At 44.4% G+C, this 22165-nt stretch overlaps 5 protein-coding genes across 16 annotated transcripts; 2 read left to right on the forward strand and 3 right to left on the reverse strand.

The window, feature by feature from the left end:
• Positions 1–61: 61 nt before the first annotated feature.
• LOC135520629 (forkhead box protein J2-like) lies at positions 62–1636 on the reverse strand. Its single transcript, XM_064946316.1, has 3 exons — positions 1552–1636; positions 1067–1417; positions 62–598 (listed from the first exon to the last, which is right to left on the reverse strand). The coding sequence occupies exons 2-3, from the start codon at positions 1401–1403 to the stop codon at positions 495–497; spliced, it is 441 nt and encodes a 146-aa protein (XP_064802388.1). The 5' UTR covers positions 1404–1417; positions 1552–1636; the 3' UTR covers positions 62–494.
• On the reverse strand, positions 1564–4907 carry LOC135520628 (forkhead box protein J3-like). 3 transcript variants are annotated; one of them, XM_064946314.1, is made up of 7 exons: positions 4626–4907; positions 3976–4385; positions 3791–3865; positions 2898–3539; positions 2052–2805; positions 1804–1906; positions 1564–1653 (listed from the first exon to the last, which is right to left on the reverse strand). In XM_064946314.1, exons 2-6 carry the CDS (start codon positions 4297–4299, stop codon positions 1830–1832), a joined length of 1872 nt encoding a protein of 623 aa, XP_064802386.1. In that variant the 5' UTR covers positions 4300–4385; positions 4626–4907; the 3' UTR covers positions 1564–1653; positions 1804–1829. The 3 variants fall into 3 exon arrangements, with proteins under 3 accessions (XP_064802386.1, XP_064802385.1, XP_064802387.1); XM_064946313.1 differs by having other exon boundaries at positions 1804–1943; positions 4626–4906; XM_064946315.1 differs by lacking the exons at positions 1564–1653; positions 1804–1906 and having other exon boundaries at positions 2702–3539; positions 4626–4906.
• Positions 4908–6418: 1511 nt separating this feature from the next.
• Positions 6419–8960, reverse strand: LOC135520631 (isochorismatase domain-containing protein 2-like). 3 transcript variants are annotated; one of them, XM_064946327.1, is made up of 7 exons: positions 8902–8960; positions 8292–8382; positions 7622–7746; positions 7298–7510; positions 7052–7122; positions 6788–6905; positions 6419–6580 (listed from the first exon to the last, which is right to left on the reverse strand). In XM_064946327.1, coding segments are annotated over exons 2-7 (594 nt in total). In that variant the 5' UTR covers positions 8293–8382; positions 8902–8960; the 3' UTR covers positions 6419–6514. The 3 variants fall into 3 exon arrangements, with proteins under 3 accessions (XP_064802399.1, XP_064802397.1, XP_064802398.1); XM_064946325.1 differs by lacking the exon at positions 8902–8960 and adding an exon at positions 8625–8738; XM_064946326.1 differs by lacking the exon at positions 8902–8960 and adding an exon at positions 8560–8665.
• On the forward strand, positions 8769–11969 carry LOC135520632 (ubiquitin-like protein ATG12). Its single transcript, XM_064946328.1, has 4 exons — positions 8769–8873; positions 9704–9840; positions 10938–11000; positions 11766–11969. Exons 1-4 carry the CDS (start codon positions 8771–8773, stop codon positions 11823–11825), a joined length of 363 nt encoding a protein of 120 aa, XP_064802400.1. The 5' UTR covers positions 8769–8770; the 3' UTR covers positions 11826–11969.
• A 103-nt stretch (positions 11970–12072) lies between these two features.
• On the forward strand, positions 12073–21169 carry LOC135520630 (germ cell-specific gene 1-like protein). 8 transcript variants are annotated; one of them, XM_064946318.1, is made up of 8 exons: positions 12073–12297; positions 13387–13430; positions 13591–14783; positions 18150–18332; positions 18417–18464; positions 18937–19089; positions 19357–19468; positions 19574–21169. In XM_064946318.1, exons 3-8 carry the CDS (start codon positions 14588–14590, stop codon positions 19950–19952), a joined length of 1071 nt encoding a protein of 356 aa, XP_064802390.1. In that variant the 5' UTR covers positions 12073–12297; positions 13387–13430; positions 13591–14587; the 3' UTR covers positions 19953–21169. The 8 variants fall into 8 exon arrangements, with proteins under 8 accessions (XP_064802390.1, XP_064802394.1, XP_064802393.1 ...); XM_064946322.1 differs by having other exon boundaries at positions 12073–13775; positions 14697–14783; XM_064946321.1 differs by having other exon boundaries at positions 12073–13759; positions 14697–14783.
• Positions 21170–22165: the final 996 nt, after the last annotated feature.

Here is a 22165-nt window from a genome sequence, read left to right on the forward strand (position 1 = left end):
TCTGGTGTACTGTGTGTTTGATGTTCCAATGCTGTTGGACAGGGAGAAACTGGGACAAGAATTCATCTTATAGTATTTTATTAACATATGAAGTATTCTGTCAGTTGGAGGATGTATGCATGTCCAGAAGCTTCTGTGAAGACTTCCAGATAGGGATACAATTGCAGAAAATAAGTAGGAACCAAAAAACATTCAACCATTTCACTATAGAAATACTGCATTCAATCATAATGTACCAATGACCATCCTCACTGGCAAGAGTAGCGTGTGTGGTGAGGCAGCTGAATATAGGGTGTAGTGTTTTGTAAGGGAGGCCCCTCGGAGTAGGAGGAAGTTTCCCCTAGATACTGATCTATGTTCAGTTTTGCATGTTTCCTCCCAGTGGTCCAGGTTTGTTTTGGGGAGTGTAAGCTGATCCTAGATCTGTGCCGGCAGGCAACACTGATCCAGTAGACTTCCTGAATGGAATCGTGGGGCAAACAGAATCCACTCTGTCAAGCGATCAGAGAGTCCCAGTCAAAGTCATCTTGGATCTCCTCGCTGTTGTTATGGAGATGTTTCATAGGGGGACGGGGTTTAGGTTGAAGTTGGATCCCAGCTGTGTGAGAGTGGAGAGAAGACACTATCATAAGCCTCCTTTGTTGACAAGGAAAGTACTGCACATAACTCAAACTAATACAAGGAGTACAACTCAAGTTCCTTTCAAAGCAGTTTAATGTTCACTTCCCTATTAACACTTCTGGTTTCCTCATCTCCTTCACTATGTGATGTGACTGGGGTGGACTTTCTACCTTACCAACCCAACCCAGCTCTGTCCCTGTTACATTAGTGGTAATGAGGGCAAGGAAACAGGAAGCAACAAGGAGAGGAAGCCTTTTGATTACATCAGAGTGATACTATATTTGACTAAATAATCCCAAAGCTTTACACTGGTAGAAAATATTACTTGTGAAAAAAAAAGGCTTTGCAATGAAAACATGTGAAAACACCACTACTGAGTACTGGAAGTTTTAGAGCTAACATACTGTCAATCATTTACAAAGGTGTCTTGTGGCTGAGGTCTCACCATTGGTCTGAGGAGCTCCAGGTTGGGTCAGGTAGGGTCTCTGTACACCCTGAGTTTGGGGGTGGAGGGGCCTCCTGGGGGACTGCCCACTGCTGGAAGGGGGGACCAGAGGGGGGTAGGCTAGGGGAGAGGGGTGGGTTAGGGTGGCCAGGGTGGGGGTGTTGTGAATAAGGGGTGGGAGGAGCAGAGATTGAGGGGAACCATGGGCCAATGGGGAGTTGTTACCGGAGGACGAGCCAATTAGGCCCTTATGAGTGAAGAAACGGTTCAACGAATCACAGAGCGAAGTGAAGAGCGTTGGCTCCAGCGCCCAATCACAGAGCTCGGCCTGGCGCATGCTCTCCAGGAGGTCTGGAGGAGAGAGGGAGGAGGGGAAAAACAAATAGCAGGGAGAAAGAGGAAGATTGTCAATGTGATAACTATTCTTGTCAATAGAAACAATGGGTAGCATTGATCTATAATTATCATGTAGTTTGTTAAGTGACCTGGGTGGGTAGTGAGGTCAATGTTGGCCCAGTCCAGATTGCTGGCGACCCTAAAGCTCTCCTTCAGAGTGTCTGTAGTACTGAACCAGTCTGCTGGCACCACTACAGAGACAAACAGAGAGAGAGGTGGTATAGGTTGTCAAAGTGTTAGTTACCGTATCATATTTACACAGTGCAGTGACAAACCCACATGCACAGTTGAATAGGTTTTTGAAGTACTAAGGTGTTCAGGTGTTGAGTTGTTATAATCACCACTGCTGTGAGACAGTCTGTCTGCCTCAGGAGGAGGCCCGGGCGCTACAGAGGGTACAGGGTGAGGGGAAAGAGGGGGAGGGTTGGGGTGTGCAGTGGGGTACTGTCATTGGTCAACACAAATAATGGACCCACGTCCGCTACAGGGAGAGAGAGAGAGAGAGTTAAACATTCACATACACAGATTCTCTGACAGCACAGACAGATATGTATAAAAACACTCATTTAGAAAGTGAGAGAGAACGTACATTGCGAGGCCACTCTCTCCCTGACGCTTCTGCAGAGGGACTGGAAGGAGGTGTAGAGGTCTGGCAGGTTCAGATCAGAGAAGGAGAAACGGAGAAGGGGATCACAGGAGTGTGACGAGGCATAGGTGGGGGCAACAGAAAGAGATGGGACAGAAAGAGAGGGAACAGACAGAACGGGAACAGAGAGAGCGGGAACAGAAGAAGGGAGAGTTTGAGGGGAGACAGAAGAGGAGACAGTAGAGTGAGAGGTAGAAAGAGTGGGGAGAGAGTGAGGGACAGAAAGAGAGGGGAGAGAGTGAGGGATAGAAAGAGAGGGGAGAGAGTGAGGGATAGAAAGAGAGGGGAGAGAGTGAGGGATAGAAAGAGAGGGGAGAGAGTGAGGGACAGAAAGAGAGGGGAGAGAGTGAGGGACAGAAAGAGAAGGGAGAGAGTGAGGGACAGAAAGAGAAGGGAGAGAGTGAGGGATAGAAAGAGAAGGGAGAGAGTGAGGGATGGAAATAGAGGGGAGAGAGTGAGGGACAGAAATAGAGGGGAGAGAGTGAGGGACAGACAGAGAAGGGAGAGAGTGAGGGACAGAAAGAGAAGGGAGAGAGTGAGGGATAGAAATAGAGGGGAGAGAGTGAGGGACAGAAAGAGAGTGGAGAGAGTGAGGGACAGAAAGAGAAGAGAGAGTAGCAGAGGCAGTAGCTGGGGAGACAGTATCATGGGGGACAGGGAGAGAGGAGACAGGGGACTGCATATGGGGTGGCCGTTGCTGTGGAACCAAGGTGATAGACAACAACAGCGTATTATTTGGTTGTAAAACCCATGATCTTTATCTATTTGTTGGGACTGAACTTACTCTACCTTGCATGGTGGGGGGGATAGTTGTTGACTGGGTTCCTGTGGCGATTCTAAAGGCCTATAATGGTCTGTCTGTGGAGATGCTAAAGGCCTATAATGGTCTGTCTGTGGAGATGCTAAAGGCCTATAATGGTCTGTCTGTGGAGATGCTAAAGGCCTATAATGGTCTGTCTGTGGAGATGCTAAAGGCCTATAATGGTCTGTCTGTGGAGATGCTAAAGGCCTATAATGGTCTGTCTGTGGAGATGCTAAAGGCCTATAATGGTCTGTCTGTGGAGATGCTAAAGACGTATAATGGTCTGTCTGTGGAGATGCTAAAGGCCTATAATGGTCTGTCTGTGGAGATGCTAAAGACGTATAATGGTCTGTCTGTGGCGACGCTAAAGGCCTATAATGGTCTGTCTGTGGAGATGCTAAAGACGTATAATGGTCTGTCTGTGGCGACGCTAAAGGCCTATAATGGTCTGTCTGTGGAGATGCTAAAGGCCTATAATGGTCTGTCTGAGGTGAATGCTGTTTCTCTGCCTGCATCACTGAGACATTGGGGACCTGGATGGACCCCTCCTCCTCTTCAGCTGGATACGGACGCTTGGTTCCTCTCACGGGATTGGGCTCTGAGGAGCCATCCATCATCCAATAGGAACCCTGGAAACACAAGAGGTGGAGGGTTCTCACAATTTATAAGTATTACTACAAAAGTACCAAAAAGTATGAAACTGTAATATATTCAGTATATTTTGAAATATCATACTTTTATCTATTTCTAGCCTATGTATCGTATTTCACAGAAAACAGTGGATCACTGAGTGCACTGGCCCCTAATGTCTTCACGTGGCAACATTGTGGCCGTTTGAAACATTCACTGGCCCTGTTTGAATGTTTTTAGAATGACTCACCTTCCCAGGGTCACTTTGGGGTCGAGGAACCTTCCGGAAGCATTTATTGAGGGACAGGTTATGGCGGATGGAGTTCTGGGAGGCAAAATCAGCATGAACATGTATTGCAGTAACACAATCATTTTTGATAATGGACTTTGGACAGTTTGCACATGGAGAGTTTGGAGTATTTCTGATTACTGCACCTTCCATCCCCTGGCAGATCTGCTGTAGTAGGGGAACATGTCACTGATCCACATGTAGATATCATTCAAACTCAACTTCCTGCTAGGGGCGGCACCTATCGCCATGGCGATGAGGGTGGCATAGCTGTGAGGGGGCTTGGCTTTGGATCCAGAGGAAGGAAAGGGGACAGGGATGGATGGAGGAAGATCACTTCTCTCCCTCCCTCTCTCTTTCTTTCTCTCCCCCTCTTCTCCTCCTCTCTCTCTTCCTGATCGCAGTGAGCTGATTCCCAGCTGGGGGAGCCAGTCTATGCTGGTTAGACTGGAGTCCAAGTTAGAAGACATGCTCTCTCTCTCTCTGTCAGGGCTCTGAGGGTTGGAATAAAAGCCTGTACACACTGCAACCCTCCAGGACCAGAAGTGCCCACCTGCTGTAGAATATAACATGTATAAGAACAGTTCTATAGAACAACATTACAGTAAGACTCATCACGGTAATGCAATACTGTCATCAGCACTGCAGTTTTAGATGGTGTTGTTTACATTTCACATGTTGTGTTTCAATGGAACTATAACACTCACAATAGAGACTGACTTGGTTATGTGTGTTAGCACTTCAAGTGTTTGTTTACAGGTTTCTGTTTAGCTAGGAGTAAGAGTGATTGACTTACCTCTCCCTCCTTGGTCAATGAAGGCCCCCAAGGCCTCAAACACGTACTATTTGATGTTCTCATCAGTTGTGCAGTATACTCAGAGTCAGGTTCGTGTTATTCCTCCCTATTTCTTTATCTCTCGCTCTCATTCCCAATCGGTTGATCCTCACCGGCTTTCTTATAGTCTTTTCTCTTTTTGAAAGTTTCAGTGTGGAGAATTTTTTTTATAGCAGACTGCTTCCTTTTTCTCTCCCTCTTTCTTCCCCTCCCTTTCAGTCTGCCCCTGAATGAGGTCATCCACTCCTCCCCCTCTGTGACATCACAGATTCTGTTCCTCCTCCTCCTCTGAAGGGTTGTCTACACCCCTCGTCTGCTTGAGGAAGTTGCCACAGTTCTAGGATTAGATTACCACACCTTCATTCCGTGGGATGTTAAGAGTGAAAATACAAAAGTGACCAAATTTCAGTGTCTATAGGATCATTGATGAACTTTTACCTAGTCCTCTGTCTCATCTCTCCCCTGTGGACTGTAGAAGTTGGAGTGGAAGTGTCAGAGGAAAGCCCTAAATATGGTCAAAGACTCCAGCCCCCCAGGTCAGACTGTTCTCTCTGCTACAGTACAGCAAGCAGTACCGATGCAGTCTGAAACCAACAGGACCCTGAACAGCCTCTACCCCAGGCTATGAGACTGCTAAATAGTTAGCTAAATACTTATCCTATAGCTACCTGGAATATATGCATTGACCCTTTTTGCACTAACTCTTCACTCAGCACATACACTGCTGTTACTGTTTATTATCTATCCCGTTGCCTAGTCACTATATCCCTACCTTTACCTATATGTACATATTTACCTCAATTACCTTGTACTCCTGCACATGGATTCAGTACTGGTACCCTGTTTATATAGTTATTATTACTCATTATGTGCCTTTTGTTATTATTGTTCTACTATTTCTATTTTCTTTCTCTCTGCATTGTTGGGAAGGGCCCACAAGAAAACATTTCACTGTTAGTCTACACCTGCTGTTTACCAAGCAAGTGACAACAAAAATGTGATTTTGAGTAGGAAAGATGTAAGCCTACCAGCATACACCTGTAGCATGCGCTCTAGCAGGTATATCTCTCTGGTCACCCCCAAAACCAATTCTTCCTTTAGCCGCCTCTCCTTTCAGTTCTCTGCTGCCAATGACTGGAACGAACTACAAAAATTACTGAAACTGGAAACACTTATCTCCCTCACTAGCATTAAGCACCAGCTGTCAGAGCAGCTCACAGATTGCTGCACCTGTACATAGCCCATCTATATTTTAGCCCAAACAACTACCTCTTCCCCGACTGTATTTATTTATTTTGCTCCTTTGCACCCCATTATTTCTATCTCTACTTTGCACATTCTTCCACTGCAAATCTACCATTTCAGTGTTTTACTTGCTATATTGTATTTACTTCGCCACCATGGCCTTTTTTTTGCCTTTACCTCCCTTATCTCACCTCATTTGCTCACATTGTATATAGACTTGTTTTTCTACTGTATTATTGACAGTATGTTTGTTTTACTCCATGTGTAACTCTGTGTTGTTGCATGTGTCGAACTGCTTTGCTTTATCTTGGCCAGGTTGCAATTGTAAATGAGAACTTGTTCTCAACTTGCCTACCTGGTTAAACAAAGGTGAAATAGATCAAATAAAATACAAAAAATATACAGAGTAAAGCAAAACTCACAACAGTAATATGATGTCATCAAATGGCTTCTATATACGCTCCCTTCTCCATTTACCCCCCATTTCAAAGATGATCAACATTCAGCAGTCAGCATGGAAAACAGCAGCATGGGTTTATTTCCGTACTTGTGTTCACACAGTGTTTCAGATGATTTCACAGACAACAAGAAGGAGCTTGTCTTCTCTACAGAGAGCTGAAGAAGGCCAGCAAGGCTGTGTCAGGGGACGGCTGGACCAACAGCTTCTGGATCTACGGAAGGAAACACCATCACATGAACATTCCAGATTCATCCACTGCTGGACACTATTTACAATACATAGGCTTATACAAGAGTAACGACTTGTGTAATAACATATGTAATTACCATGTAACAGGCTGAGTGGAATCACAACACTAACAGATAAGACAATAGTCAGTGTGTGTATTCTGAAAGGTGGAGGTCACATGGTACAGTACCTCTCTAAAGTTGGGGTGTTGGGCATCTTGCACTAGCTGTAGTAGGACGGCCTCTGTGGTGGTCAGGAAGGCTCCACTCTGCCTCAACCGGGACAAGGCAAACAACCGGTCTGTCTGACTGGAGATGGAAATAGAGAAGGGAAAATAATATCTCAGCACCAGAAATGTTTAACCAGTGAAGATGTGAGCATATGTCATTGAAGAAAAACAGTATTGTCATATTGAAGAGAAATAGTAGGGAACACAGGAGGGAGTAGAGAGTACCTTCTGGATGAGACGGCATCAGCCACGATATGCACCTCCATACCCTTCTCCAGCAGGTCAAAGGTTGTGCACTAATTAGTGGGAGAATAAAAGATAGATGAGTCCTATTTACAGTAAACTCAATTAATTATGAACTTGTTCCCAAGGGTCAATCTGAACAAGGCTCTTAGATTCAGGTAGGGAAAAACTGATCACAGATCTGAGCTTAGGGACCAATTCCAGTCATATCTGACCCTGTGGTCTCACCGCGATGCAGGCCTGTGTCTCTATCCCACAGAGGATGGCTATCTTGGGATCTCCCAGGGCTTTGAGCTCCTTCTCCACTGGCTCTATCATCATGGTGAACTTGGTCTTGGCGTGGGCTGTCAGGTCCCCAGCCCCCAGCTCAGGCACCGTGGGACCCAGGCCTTTAGGGTACTGCTCTGTCACTATGGGGGGGATGCCCAGAACACGGGCTGCCTGGGGTGTGGACACACACACACACACACACATTGAATTTGTATTGACTGCTATGTGGGTGGCAACAACTTTAATTTGTAATGAGCTGTATGAATATGTGTGTGTGTGTACCTGTAGCAGTCTGGCTGCGTTGCTGACAATGTTGGTGAACTGGAAGATGTTGGGTCTGAACTTCTCCTGCATGTCACACAGTAAGAGTACTGAGCCCTTTGTTGACAGTCTGCCAATCCCTGCCACTGAGAGAGCAATATGTAGTGAGAAAATTGAGAAAATAGAAGAGTCTAGAAGAAGTACTACATCAAAGGGGTGCTCAAAGGATCAGATTCAGAGGACTGTGACAGAAAACATTTGTGACAGCAAAATCATGTTCTCAACTCGCAACATTTATTTATTCAACTCAAGACACAGACAAGACAAGAAGAGGATTCAATGAATGTAATTATTTCAATGCCATGCTGGCAGGGTAGCCTAGTGGTTATAGTGTTGGACTAGTAACCGAAAGGTTGCAAGTTCAAATCCCCGAGCTGACAAGGTACAAATCTGTTGTTCTGCCCCTGAACAGGCAGTTAAGCCACTGTTCCTCGGCCATCATTGAAAATAAGAATTTGTTGCCTAGTTAAATAAATGTAAACAGTGGGTATGCTCATAGGGAACTCGTATGTCACATAGATTTAGATATTTCACTGTATTGTTTTCAATGCATGTCAACTTTAAAGGAATGCCTGTCAAAAGAAAGTATATAAGCATTAAATTGGTAAAAAAAAAAAAAAGGCAAACGTACTGTTGGGGGTCGACGTGTAGAATGGTTGAACTTGAAGGTCCAACTTTCTACAGCTACCGGACAGTTGACACCCCCTCCTTATTAGCAAAATCTAGGAACATTTTAGATTTATGACAGATTAAACGGGGTTACACATACAGTACACAGCCAACATTCAGCATGTGAAATAAAGGACCAAGACTGTCATATAATTAGACATTGATTGCTATATCAAGCTGTAAAATATATTGGCTAAACAGAGACAGCGATAATTGCATTGACAACACACCTCAACAATTCACGAATAGATGGAAAAACCAAGAGATCAACTGTCAACTACTGTTCACAAATTACCCTAAAACGCTCCAACATCCAATACACCAATCGAATGAGATGCATTGAGCATTGACATTGGTTTCGGCCAATAGCATGCAGCGTTTTCCCCATAACGAGTGCGTGTCAGAATCTAGTGCACACACTCATGATAAGGACTGCTGAGGATGTCTGACAACGCAGAGTCTCCTACAGAAACGCAAAAAGATGAGCCTTCAACCCCACAACAGCCTACGGAAGACTCGGGGATGGCAGACGATAAGAAAAAAAGTAAATTATGAGCGAGTGTTTGACTCACAGTTAAAATTACAGTAAGATGTCGTGCTTTCTGTTTACAAGCAAACTGACCCGGAAGAGGTTGATTGACAGTTGTCTCAGTCAATATAATTGAAACAATTTTGTGAACAGCGAATCGATGGTCAGGGATGTTCATACGTTTTAAGTAGGGCGGGCGCTGGCTGAATGGTTCAAGTTTGCTTGCATTTCAAACTATGTTTACCTCTTACTTTAACACATTATACACATTTTTCTTTAAAGCTGAGACATCTTATTTTCTTACTACATAGAACAAAATCCACTTCCAGACATTACGGCGTGTGTCATGGTCATGGCTATAATGATTTCACAGTCCAAGATCTACCTATTTTTCTATAACATAGCTGCAAACCTATGATAGTTTAGGTTGCAAAATTATGTGGCTAATACATCGATCACTAGTCACTTTAATAATGTTTACATATCACTATGTATATATTGCATTTTATACCATCTATTGCATCTTACCTATGCCGCTCTGTCATTGCCACTCCATATATTTATATGTATATATTCGTATTCCATTATTTCACTTAGCTTTGTGTGTATTAGGTAGTTGTTGTGGAATTGTTACATGTCAGATAATACATGTCAGATAATGCTGCACTGTCAGAACTAGAAGTACAAGCATTCCGCTACACTTGCAATAACATCTGCTAATCATGTGTATGTGACCAATAACAGATCAGGGTATTAACTTTAGTCTAGCAGTCTATTGTTATGCTATGCAAAATATACATGTATTCTGTCTCTCTCTCATTCTCCCTTCATCCTCCTCTCCCAAGTTGATGTGTTGTTGAAGGCAGTAGGAGACACCCCCATCATGAAGACAAAGAAATGGTCGGTAGAGAAAGGGAGGACAGTGCAATCACTCTCTCAATTCATCTCTCGATTCCTCAAGATGGAGGCCAATGAACAGCTGGTGAGTTATTGTGTGCGTGCTTCTCAATAGTTGTCTCTTGCCTCCTTCCCTTCAGCTAGAGGAAGTGGACAGGTGATACCTCTGGTATATGCACCAATGAGGCAAAGATATGTTTAGAACTAACCTAAGATGGTTCATCTGTGTCGTTTTACAGTGGGAGAAAGTAAAGCCTAGCACGATCCTATAGAGTATCACAGTATGAGTCATTATACCCATAAAACCTAGCGGTCAAACAGGGAAATGGTTCCAATTGTTTTTCCACCATTTTCCCCATAGGGGAGTTTAGAAACTCTTAAAATAAAGGCTGTGTTTTGTGTAGGTTTACTCTGGTGTGATGTTTTGATAACCGTGTAAACTTCTCTCAGACATGGTGACTTTTATCAATATAGTCGCCTGTATTTACCCCCAACAAATGAAATGCTAATTAGCTGCTAATGTGGCTATTATAAAGAACTACAAATGCCGAATTGAGGCAAAGGTAAGAATCTCTGGAGTAATTATCTAATGTTAGCTAAAAGTTGTAAATAATAAATTGACAACATTTCTTCAAATGTACCTGTTAGCAAAGGTGCCAACTAGAGATGACGTGCAGAAGCGTGCAGGGATTTGTAGTCTTGCAGGGTGCCTACTTTGATGCTAATTAGCATTTTTGAATCTGAGGATAAATAGAGGTGAATATATTGATAAAGGTAACCTTGTCTGAGAGATATTGACATGGTTATTAAAGCGTCATGCCAGGGTAAGCCTACATGAAACGCAGCCCTTCATTTAAGTGTTTCTAAAAATCCCCTAAGAGAAATTACTTGTGGAAAAATGATTGGAACCAATTCCCTGTTTGACCGTTCTTAACGGATTCTTCAGCTTTATAGCCCCTGTGACATGTCTAGACTACCCCTTCTGTCTGTGACTGAGGTATGAACTGGAGAAAGCATCCTGGCCCCTTGATATGCACCCACTGTGGCGTTTGATCTAGGACTATAGTGCGTCAGCTTGTTCAATGATTCTAAACACCCATTACTCACTCACTCACTCACACACATAATGGGCTTTTGGCAAGTGAAATAGATAAACAATAAAGAAAATCTCTCTCCACACAGTTCATTTACGTCAACCAGTCATTCTCTCCCTCGCCTGATCAGGAAGTAGGAGTCCTGTTTGAAGTGAGTACTTTTCATTTGAAATCATTTCTGGAGGCCTTGGGAAATGCAGTTTTTCTGTTATCTATTTGTCCTGTGGTAAGTTAGTTGACCACCGGAGGGAGGTCTAAGTGAGCAATTCCCTGTGAGATGGAGCTGTTCTTCTCTTCACAGTGACTACTGTTCCCTGGGGCCAGTACACTACTGTATGTGTTATGTCAATACTGGCCTGGAGTATTCACCAAGGATGTATATAAACCCTGAATTGCTGATGCTATGTATTAGCCATTGAGAGGCTAGTAACAAGGAAAATGTTTTTGTTTTATTTTTATGTTTAGATCATAATACAATTTAAAAGTATGCATCAAGGTATCTGTAATATCATAAACAAGACTATGTGAGAAAGATGTGAGGTGATTCTGAGAATTTGGTTACAAAATAGCCTGTAGCCCAAGGCTACCCCTTCAGTGTTTACAGATCAGAAGGAACTGTATAGATGTTTGGCAGAAGCTCCACTATTCTCATTGCAAGCCTGTATGACAGCGCCAGCATCACATATGACCTACTATCTAATTCTCTTCAGACCTGTTAACGCTGGGGTAAAGGCTGAAGGTTTATCAGGCACACTTCTCCTGGTCTAAGGGTCAGGGTGGTAGTGTCCACTTGACCCCCTCTTGACCCATGGCCTTGACCGTCCCTATTAAATACCCGCTAAATACTTCAGATGATGTTTTGTGCTCCCTTTCCTATTCTTCTAAAAGAGTAACTCTTACCCTCTGTGTTTTTCAGTGTTTTGGCAGCGATGGGAAGCTTGTTCTACATTACTGTAAATCTCAAGCCTGGGGTTAACCGTTTTTAGCCCTATTCAGTTCAAACACACACAATATTGTTTATACTCCTTCCTTGCCTAAACCAGTGTTGTCATTGCTAATTTCTTGTTTGTTTTGCTGTACATAACCCAATGTAAATAAATTGTGACTATATATAACCCCACACAGATTGAGATGAGTGCAACAATTCAAACACAAACACTGTAATGACATGACATGGGATGGTGCCAAGAGTGGGTGAAAGTTGAGTTGAGGTTAGTCAAGAAAGTAGAGGGGGTACTAGGGAGGGAGGGAGGGAGGGAGACTGATATGGGAGAAAGTACAGTAACAGATGGACTTAGAGGGATTACATGGATTCGGGATGGGTCTGTGACACAAATTCCCAAGAAAGACAGAAAAAGGAGGAGCGTGGCGAGGGAATCACACTCACCCTGGAGCATGAGAGAGAGTGGGAAAGGAGGATAAAGAGAGAGGAGCATCTGGCTGGAGAGGTAAGGGTCATAACTGATCATTCTGACAAAGGGGTATTAGAGAGAGGAGTAGTGCGGAGTACTTGGGTTAAACCAGGGATAACAAAAATACCAAAAAATGTGTGCAAAGTTATTGCTTGGTCAACATAAATGTCTCAGCAAATCGGAGAGGAAGAGGAGAGGAAGAGGAGAGGAAGAGGAGAGGAAGAGGATAGGAAGAGGAGAGGAAGAGGATAGGAAGAGGATAGGAAGAGGAGAGGAAGAGGAGAGGAAGAGGAGAGGAAGAGGATAGGAAGGAAAGCCTGTGATGGAGGAAAATGAATGTCAGCAAAAGATGGCAGTAGAAAGATTACATTGTAGTGAGGGATGTTGTCTAAAGAGAAAAATAGACTTCTGTTTCTTTTGTAGTGAGGCAACGATGCAGTTTCGATTTGGTGCCAAATTTCAGGCTAAGAATTAGTAGTTCCTAGAACTGAGTTAAGCTGTTAAGAGTTTGACATGGAGAGAATAATGATGTACTTCCTGATGCGCTCTGTATAGTTGTTTATATGTCTTGTACTGTCCAGCCTTCCTTTCCAAAAAATTTAAAAATTGCAAATGAAATGACTGAAAGATAATGTTGCTGTTGGTAACTGATTATAGGGAAAATCACATTTTATTGGTTGCATACACATTTTTAGCAGATTTTATTGTGGGTGTTGCGAAATGCAGGTATAGTGAAATGGCACTGGGTTTTTAACGTACAGTAGGTCATTTTGTGTTTAGCATTTTTTTAATTGCCCATTTGTTATGCCAATGGAATTCAGTTTATTGACTGCTACAGAATGTGTTGGGTATTACACTTGAATATAATGGGTTTTGTAAACAATACCTGCAAATAGGAAAAGTTTTTCACCGGACATAGCCACGGGAAGTAGTTTGGGGGTGCGGGTTTTTGCCTGCGTTATAGGCGGCTATATCGTTCCGCTAATACAGAACTAGTAAAACTTGTACTATTTTGTTAAACTTTTTTATTTTATTTTGATTTTTCAGGGGGTTCTTCAGCACCCTTCCTTCCCACTGAGACTGACTTGAAGATTCTGGTTAATCTGTCCTGTGTTAACATTGCAGGGATCGCAAACAGTGTGAGAGAGAGACCAGGAAAGAGAGCCAGAGTGGGTTTCACACTCTAACACACCTAACACAAACAGATTAGAGCAGATTAACATGGATTACCAGAAAAATGATTTAGATCAGAGGCTTAACTAATGATTTCATCAAAAAAAGTAATCTGTACATTTTATTCCCTCCATTTTATTCCTACTCTACTTTAAGTCGTAAGGAGGATGTCGTGAGAGGTAGAGGCAGACCAGATCCTCTTAATCAGGAAGTAGAAAGTTAATAACGTGGTACAGGTCACAGAACGGTATGGATTACTCCAGAACCATATGCAAACACACAGTGAACTCTTGGACCTGTACGACCCGTCACCCTGAGCATTTCTGTGAGTAAGATATAAGGTATCTGCCCTAAGATGTGATCATACGGAAAACACTTGTACGCCAAAGCAAAATGTATTCCAATAATATCTCTACATTTGATGATACGTTTTACGGCTGGATCTGATAGTATCTGTATCAAGTCTGTATAATCAAAACTCACTGTAGGACTAGAGTGAAAAGTTAGGCGACAGAGATCTAGAAAGCGTATCCGATAGCTCTCTAAGGTTTATGATGAAAGGCGGCTAGGGACTAGGGATCTATTGACTCCCATTACTGTTGAATGGTTAGAGTGAAGAGCCCTAGGGATCTATAACAGCATAAACGTTCAGTCCTGGTTGGACAGACATGTCCTCCTACCATCCCTTTCTTTTCTCCTGGTGTGACCCCTCTCCTCTGTTCATTTGTCCATTCTGTCCATCTCTTATTTTCCATCCCTCTTTTACCTTGACAGAATCTTATCCGACTCTCTCTTTCCCCTTCTCTCTCTATTCTTGCTTTCCCTTTGTCCCCATTTTCTAATCTTTTCTCTACATTGTTTTATCTTCTCTTGTTTTTTTTACTCTGTTCTTTCTTTTTGAAACTCTCTTTCACTGATTTCAATCTATCACCAGAACTGTCATCTTCTTCATCATCCTCTACATCACCAATAACAACCTCATCCTCACATACTGCTGTTGATACTTATATCCCATCTACCTCCATTTGTCCATCTCTTTCACCATCCTCTTCGTCTCCTTCCCCTGCCCTGAGTCTCTACACACGTCCTCTCCTCCCGCCCTATCCCTCCTTCTTGACCTTCTCTTACCCTCTCCCCTCCTCCCGGTGTGGCCATGTTGGAGAACATGTCTCGTCGGTCCCGCTCCCTGCTGTCCCTGACCCTGACCACTCTGGCTCTGGCCCTGTCCATCCTGGCTCTCTGCACCTCCTACTGGTGTGAAGGGACTCACAAGGTGGTCAAGCCTCTCTGCCTGTCTCCGGTCAAGATGAGGAACTGTGGGCAGAACAACAGTGAACCCTACACCACAGGTATGCCACGCACGTAACTGTCACCTGTGTAATTGTGATGTCATTTCCTGTAGCACTCTCAACACACCCAGTTCCAGAGTGTCACCCTAACTTATTGACCCACGCCTCACTGTGATCATATGTATATCCTGTTACTGTCATCACTAGTCAGCCCTACAGGTCCTACCAGCCCTAAGCTATTATCTAAACATTTGGATGTCCAAGGGAGTCTGAACTGCATTAATTTGGTTCAAGTACCCATCTAAGTGTTAGACAAGTAGAAGGACAGTGTTTCACAAGAATTACACAACTGTAACACCATGGTGACATCTGCCAGCCATTTATGACATGCTGTCTTCTGACTGTGTGTGTGTGTGTGTGTGTGTGTGTGTGTGTGTGTGTGTGTGAGAGAGAAAGTGTCTTCTGTATGTGTGCATGCATGTCTGCCTTGCTTGTCATGCCCACTTGGGTTGAAACCCAATCACAACCCTTATCCAAGTGCTCCCAAATGGCCAAACACCCAAAAGATGCCAGTCTGATTTAGTTTTTAACTCCAAATCAACATTTTTCAAAGAAGTTGTCAGTTGATCATCCCAGCAGTACGTTCTGGCCACTTATGTGACCTCTTCCCCTATTCTCCCAAGGTTTATGATACTGTACACATTTCATCTAACCTTTCAAACCTGCCTCCACATCCCTCATTGAAAACAACTTTTCTCTGAGCTGTAATCTGCTGTGTGTGAGGAATGCAGATGAATCCTGGGGGTTTGTTCTGTCCTCTCTGCTCCCTGGTCTGTATTGTGCATAATCCAGTGAGATTGAGATGAACACTTTATAACTCCATACATTAATCCAGTTAGAGATCTGTAGCTGCAGTGTTCAGTACGTACTGTGGCACCGCTAACCACAGCAGGAGGCTCACCTGACACACATGCTAACCACAGCAGGAGGCTCACCTGACACACATGCTAACCACAGCAGGAGGCTCAACTGACGCACACGCTCACACACAGCAGGAGGCTCACCTGACACACGCTCACACACAGCAGGAGGCTCACCTGACACACTCTCACACACAGCAGGAGGCTCACCTGACGCACACGCTCACACACAGCAGGAGGCTCACCTGACGCACACGCTCACACACAGCAGGAGGCTCACCTGACGCACACGCTCACACACAGCAGGAGGCTCACCTTACACACGCTCACACACAGCAGGAGGCTCACCTGACGCACACGCTCACACACAGCAGGAGGCTCACCTGACGCACACGCTCACACACAGCAGGAGGCTCACCTGACGCACACGCTCACACACAGCAGGAGGCTCACCTGACACACGCTCACACACAGCAGGAGGCTCACCTGACACGCTCACACACATGCACGTGAATACACACCCACGTTCACACATTTGCATGTGAATAAACAAATACACACACTTAGTAACACAGGTGGTTGATCCTGTCTGAGTTATGTTATAAATACCTTAGTGTTGTAGACAATGGGGAATAGATTTGGGAGTGAATCCATTTAGAGGGATTACATCCAATGTGAGTTTTACTACAGAGATGGGAGCGACAAGCTGACCCAGTGTCATTCACAAGAAATGGGATGCGATTTTAATCAATCCCTACTGGGTATTAACGTCAATTCAACGTCTATTTCATTTCATTGAAATGACATGGAAACAATGTTGATTCAACCAGTGTGTGTCCAGTGGGTCACTTCTTAGAAAGGATTAATCGAAAGAATTTAGGGTTTTACACAGAATGTTCAGGTATTTGGAAGTTAAGGGTTCTGGGGCAGCAGCTAGCCACGTGGCTAGAGCGTTGGACTAGTAACCGAAAGGTTGCAAGATTGAATCCCCGAGTGGATACGGTTAAAATCTGCCTTTCTGCCCCTGAATAATACAGTTAACCCTCCTAGGCCGTCAATGAATATAAGAATTGGTTCTTAACTGACTTGCCTAGTTAAATAAATATAACATTTAAAAAGGAGAGGTGAACAGAAAGATACAGTTCCACTGTCATCTGATGGATAACAAGATAATATTCTACTCTCCCCAGAGAGCCCAACCTAGAACCCATACAACAGAACCCTGTCTCCCCAGAGGAAATATAATATTCTACTGTCCCCAGAGAGCTCAACCTAGAACCCATACAACAGAACCCTGTCTCTCCAGAGAGCCCAACTCAGAACCCATACAACAGAACCCTGTCCCCCCAGAGGAAATATAATATTCTAATCTCCCCAGAGAGCCCAACCTAGAACCCATACAACAGAACCCTGTCTCCCCAGAGAGCCCAACTCAGAACCCATACAACAGAACCCTGTCCCCCCAGAGGAAATATAATATTCTACTCTCCCCAGAGAACCCAACTCAGAACCCTTACAACAGAACCCTGTCCCCCCAGAGGAAATATAATATTCTACTCTCCCCAGAGAGCCCAACTCAGAACCCTTACAACAGAACCCTGTCCCCCCAGAGGAAATATAATATTCTACTCTCCCCAGAGAGCCCAACTCAGAACCCTTACAACAGAACCCTGTCTCCCCAGAGGAAATATAATATTCTACTCTCCCCAGAGAGCCCAACTCAGAACCCTTACAACAGAACCCTGTCCCCCCAGAGGAAATATAGTATTCTACTCTCCCCAGAGAGCCCTACTCAGAACCCATACAACAGAACCCTGTCCCCCCCAAAGGAAATATAATATTCTACTCTCCCCAGAGAGCCCAACTCAGAACCCATACAACAGAACCCTGTCCCCCCAGAGGAAATATAATATTCTACTCTCCCCAGAGAGCCCAACTCAGAACCCATACAACAGAACACTGTCTCCCCAGAGGAAATATAATATTCTACTGTTCCCAGAGAGCCCAACTCAGAACCCATACAACAGAACCCTGTCTCCCCAGAGGAAATATAATATTCTACTCTCCCCAGAGAGCCCAACTCAGAACCCATATAACAGAACCCTGCCCCCCCCCAGAGGAAATATAATTTTATACTCTCCCCAGAGAGCCCAACTCAGAACCCATACAACATAACCCTGTCTCCCCAGAGGAAATATAATATTCTACTCTCCCCAGAGAGCCCAACTCAGAACCCATACAACAGAACCCTGTCTCCCCAGAGGAAATATAATATTCTACTCTCCCCAGAGAGCCCAACTCAGAACCCTTACAACAGAACCCTGTCCCCCCAGAGGAAATATAGTATTCTACTCTCCCCAGAGAGCCCTACTCAGAACCCATACAACAGAACCCTGTCCCCCCCAGAGGAAATATAATATTCTACTCTCCCCAGAGAGCCCAACTCAGAACCCATACAACAGAACCCTGTCCCCCCAGAGGAAATATAATATTCTACTCTCCCCAGAGAGCCCAACTCAGAACCCATACAACAGAACCCTGCCCCCCCAGAGGAGAGATGAACTGGCTAAGATCCGCCAGAGACAGCTGGACAATGCTGTCCACTACATCTGGGAGACAGGAGAGGACAAGTACACCTTCAGATACTTCCACACTGGCTTCTGGGAGAGCTGTGAGAAACACGTTGATGGTGAGGAAGGCTACAAGCACACTTTACTTTTCTCTCTCACAAAAAGTTGTAAACTGCTAATATTGTTCTAAATCTTTCCTCCAGGTGAGAAGTGTCGCAGCTTTATTGAGCTGACTCCTGGTGAAACACAAGGTGCGCTCTCTCTCTCTCCCTCTCTCTCTCTCCCACTCTCTCTCCCACTCTCTCTCCCACTCTCTCTCTTCCTCTCTCCCACGCTCTCCCCTCTCTCTCTCTCTCCCACTCTCTTTCTCTCTCTCTCTCTCTCTCTCTCTCTCCCACTCTCTCCCACTCTCTCTCTCACTCTCCCACTCTCTCGCTTCCTCTTTGCATTATGTTATTTTGAGGATGGGCCTCCCATTGCTACAGTGTGTGTGTTTGGTTTTATTATCCTTGTGGGGACCAGATATGGGGAAGTTCGGACATGTGGGGACAAGGAAAAATACTATTTTAGGCTCAGTGTTTAAGTTTAGGGTTACAATTAGGGTTAGTGGGTTGAGGTTATGGTTATGGTTATGGCTTAGGGAAAATAGGATTTTGAATGGGAATCAATTGTTTGGTCTGCACACGGATAGTAAAACAAACGTGTGTTTGTGTGTGTCTCCAGGTGTGTTATGGCTTTCAGTGATATCGGAGTTCACTTACATCGGTCTATTGGGAATGGGCTTTCTGTTGATGTGGTTGGAGTTGTTGTGTTCCCATAAGGAGATACACGCTCTCAAAATCAATGCCTATGCTGCCATCTGCACAGTACTGTCAGGTAATGCCTCTACTCCTTCACTTTCTCCCTCCCTCACCTCCTTCCCTCCCTCCCTCCCTCACCTCCCTCACCTCCTTCCCTCCTTCCCTCACCTCCCTCCCTCCCTCCCCTGTCTTTACTGTATGAAGCCCTTATCTTGTTCATATCCTTCTTTCCATCTCCAGACTTCACCTCTTTATCTCGGTCTGCCTCCCATCCTCTAGTCAAGATGTTCAGTTAAAGAATCAATGAAACAGTAAATCAATGCTTTTCTCTCTCCCCTTCCAGGTCTGATGGGGATGGTGGCCCACATGATGTACACCACAGTGTTCCAGATGACTGTCATCGTTGGCCCTAAAGACTGGAGGCCTCAGACCTGGGACTACGGCTGGTCTTTCGCGTGGGTATTCATTCACACTCTTAGTAGTGAATAGTAGGGACACTTCTTTCATAGCCCACTCTCTCTAATGACCCCTCCCCCTCTCTCTCTGTGGTCTCTCCTCAGCCTGGCGTGGATCTCCTTCAGCTGTTGTATGGGAGCTGCAGTATTCACCCTCAACTCTTACACCAAGACCATCATCGAGCTGCGCCACAAACAGAGGCTCCGATTGGAGGAGGCCCGCGCCGCCACCCACGCCCCTCCCTACAATGAGGTGGTCCCCGGGAGCGGGCTCTACTCTGTCAGCGGCCTATTGCAGTGCCCAGACGGGATGATTGACGTGGCGTGGGCGCCTGACGGGACCGTGATGGGGGTGGGGAACGGGGATGTACCAACTCTGGTGTTGGTAGGAGGGTGTGGGCCAGAGGGCTGTGAGGACTGTGAGAGAGAGATGGATGAGATGGAGGAGGCCATGGAGAGGGAAAGAGCTGATTCGCCTTGTTAATAAGTGATGGGTGGGGCTAAAGAGAACAGAGTAGGACTATGGGTAATGTAGTCACTTTACAGGTACTGTATATGCACCTTGAGCTCTCAAGATGGAAAGAGTAAGACAGAAAAATAGTGAGACTGAGAAAGTGGGAGGGGAATAGTTCTGACATAAGATATGAGAGAGAAGGAATGCTGATCTACTTCTCTTGCACTGCTTGCGGGGCAGAAGCAGAACTTCATGGACATGGGACACAGGAACTGTGTTGGCTGTAAGAGCTACAGTATCCCCTCTTTGACATTGAACAGAGACATACATGGTTCGGGCTAACGCTCCTCACATTGTCATTCATTAATACAATAGTGCCTAATGGTAAGGGATTGTTATACAGTATACATCTACACTACCGTTCTAAAGTTTGGGGTCACTTGTTGTCCTTGTTTTTGAAAGTAAAGCAATTTAGTTGTTCTGAGAAATTAAGGCTATTCCATGTGAAAAATTACCAAGAAACTGAAGATCTCGTACAACGCTGTGTACTACTCCCTTCACAGAACAGTGCAAACTGTCTCTAACCAGAATAGAAAGAGGAGTGGGAGGCCCCGGAGCACAACTGAGCAGGAGGACAAGTACATTAGTGTCTAGTTTGAGAAACAGATGCCTCACAAGTCCTCAACTGGCAGCTTCATTAAATAGTACCCGCAAAACACCCGTCTCAACATCAACAGTGAAGAGGCGACTCCGGGATGCTGGCCTTCTAGGCAGAGTTGCAAAGAAATATCTATATAAGAAATATAGCCATATCTCAGACTGCCAATAAAAAGAAAATATTAAGATGGGCAAAAGAACACAGACACTGGACAGAGGAACTCTGCCAAGAAGGCCAGCATCCCTGAGTCGCCTCTTCACTGTTGACATTGAGACTGGTGTTTTGCAGGTACTATTTAATGAAGGTTCCAGTTATAATAGTAATTTACAACATTAACAATGTCTACACTGTATTTCTGATCAATTTTATGTTATTTTAATGGACAACAAAATTAGCTTTTCTTTCAAAAACAAGGGCATTTCTTAAGTGACCCCAAACTTTTGAAGAGTAGCGTACGTAAATGTATCCATGTTAGAAATAGTTTTACCATAAGTATCCAATACTTTCTGACCTTTGTAAATCATGCTTTCACTTCGTCTGAATGTGTCACATTCTGAATCAGTAAAATAAACAATCATCTCTGTGTCTATATTAAGTGGAACTGATGTTATTCATGCAGTCTCGGCCCTGCTCCCCCTCCTCTTCTATAGGAGACATCGACCATATCTGCATTTCTCTATCTCTCTGTGGTATCTCTACTGTAGATATCTCTGTATTTCTGTGGTAGCTCTACTGTAGACATCTCTGTATTTTTCTATCTCTCTGTGGGGTAGCTCTACTGTAGATATCTCTGTATTTCTCTATCTCTCTGTGGTAGCTCTACTGTAGACATCTCTGTATTTCTCTGTCTGTGGTAGCTCTACTGTAGATATCTCTGTATTTTTCTATCTCTCTGTTGTAGCTCTACTGCAGATCTCGCTGTATTTCTCTATCAGTGTAGATGAAGGGGCAGAGACAAGTTAAATAATCATTTTTAAGCCTTGAGACATGGATTGGTTAAGTTTGCCATTCCGAGCGTGAATGGGCAAGACGAAAGATTTAATTGTGTCAAGAGCTGCTGGGTTTGGTTCACCACCCAAAGGACATCCAGCCAACTTGACACAACTGTGGGAGGCATTCGAGTCAACATGAGCCAGCATCAATGTGGAGGACTTTCGAAACCTTGTAGACTCAATATTAGGGGCTGACCACCACTATGCGTGTAAAACACTGTAAATGAGCTATTAGTTAATCAATACACAAACATAAGAGGACACAAGGCAGATAATTCCCCTGCAGCTAGACAGAGACAAATAAGAGAGAGATGGAATGAGAGAAAGGGATGCAAAGATTACAGAGAATGTTCTTCTGTCTGCTTTCTGATGTTGGACAGCAGATTATGACAGTAATCCTGAGTTGGACAGAGAGAAGAAGGGAACGACTGAGGAGGGAAGGGAGGAGTAAGGAGGGAGGAGGATGTGGGGGACAAGAAACGGCGTTGGAAATAAACATAGGAACATGGACACAACTTTGCACGCGCAGGCATGCATAATACATTATAATACACACAGCACGTATTTTCATGGTGTCAGAAAATCCGGGATTA

Source organism: Oncorhynchus masou, chromosome 29 (genome assembly GCF_036934945.1).
Source record: "Oncorhynchus masou masou isolate Uvic2021 chromosome 29, UVic_Omas_1.1, whole genome shotgun sequence".
Taxonomy (NCBI): Eukaryota; Metazoa; Chordata; class Actinopteri; order Salmoniformes; family Salmonidae; genus Oncorhynchus; species Oncorhynchus masou.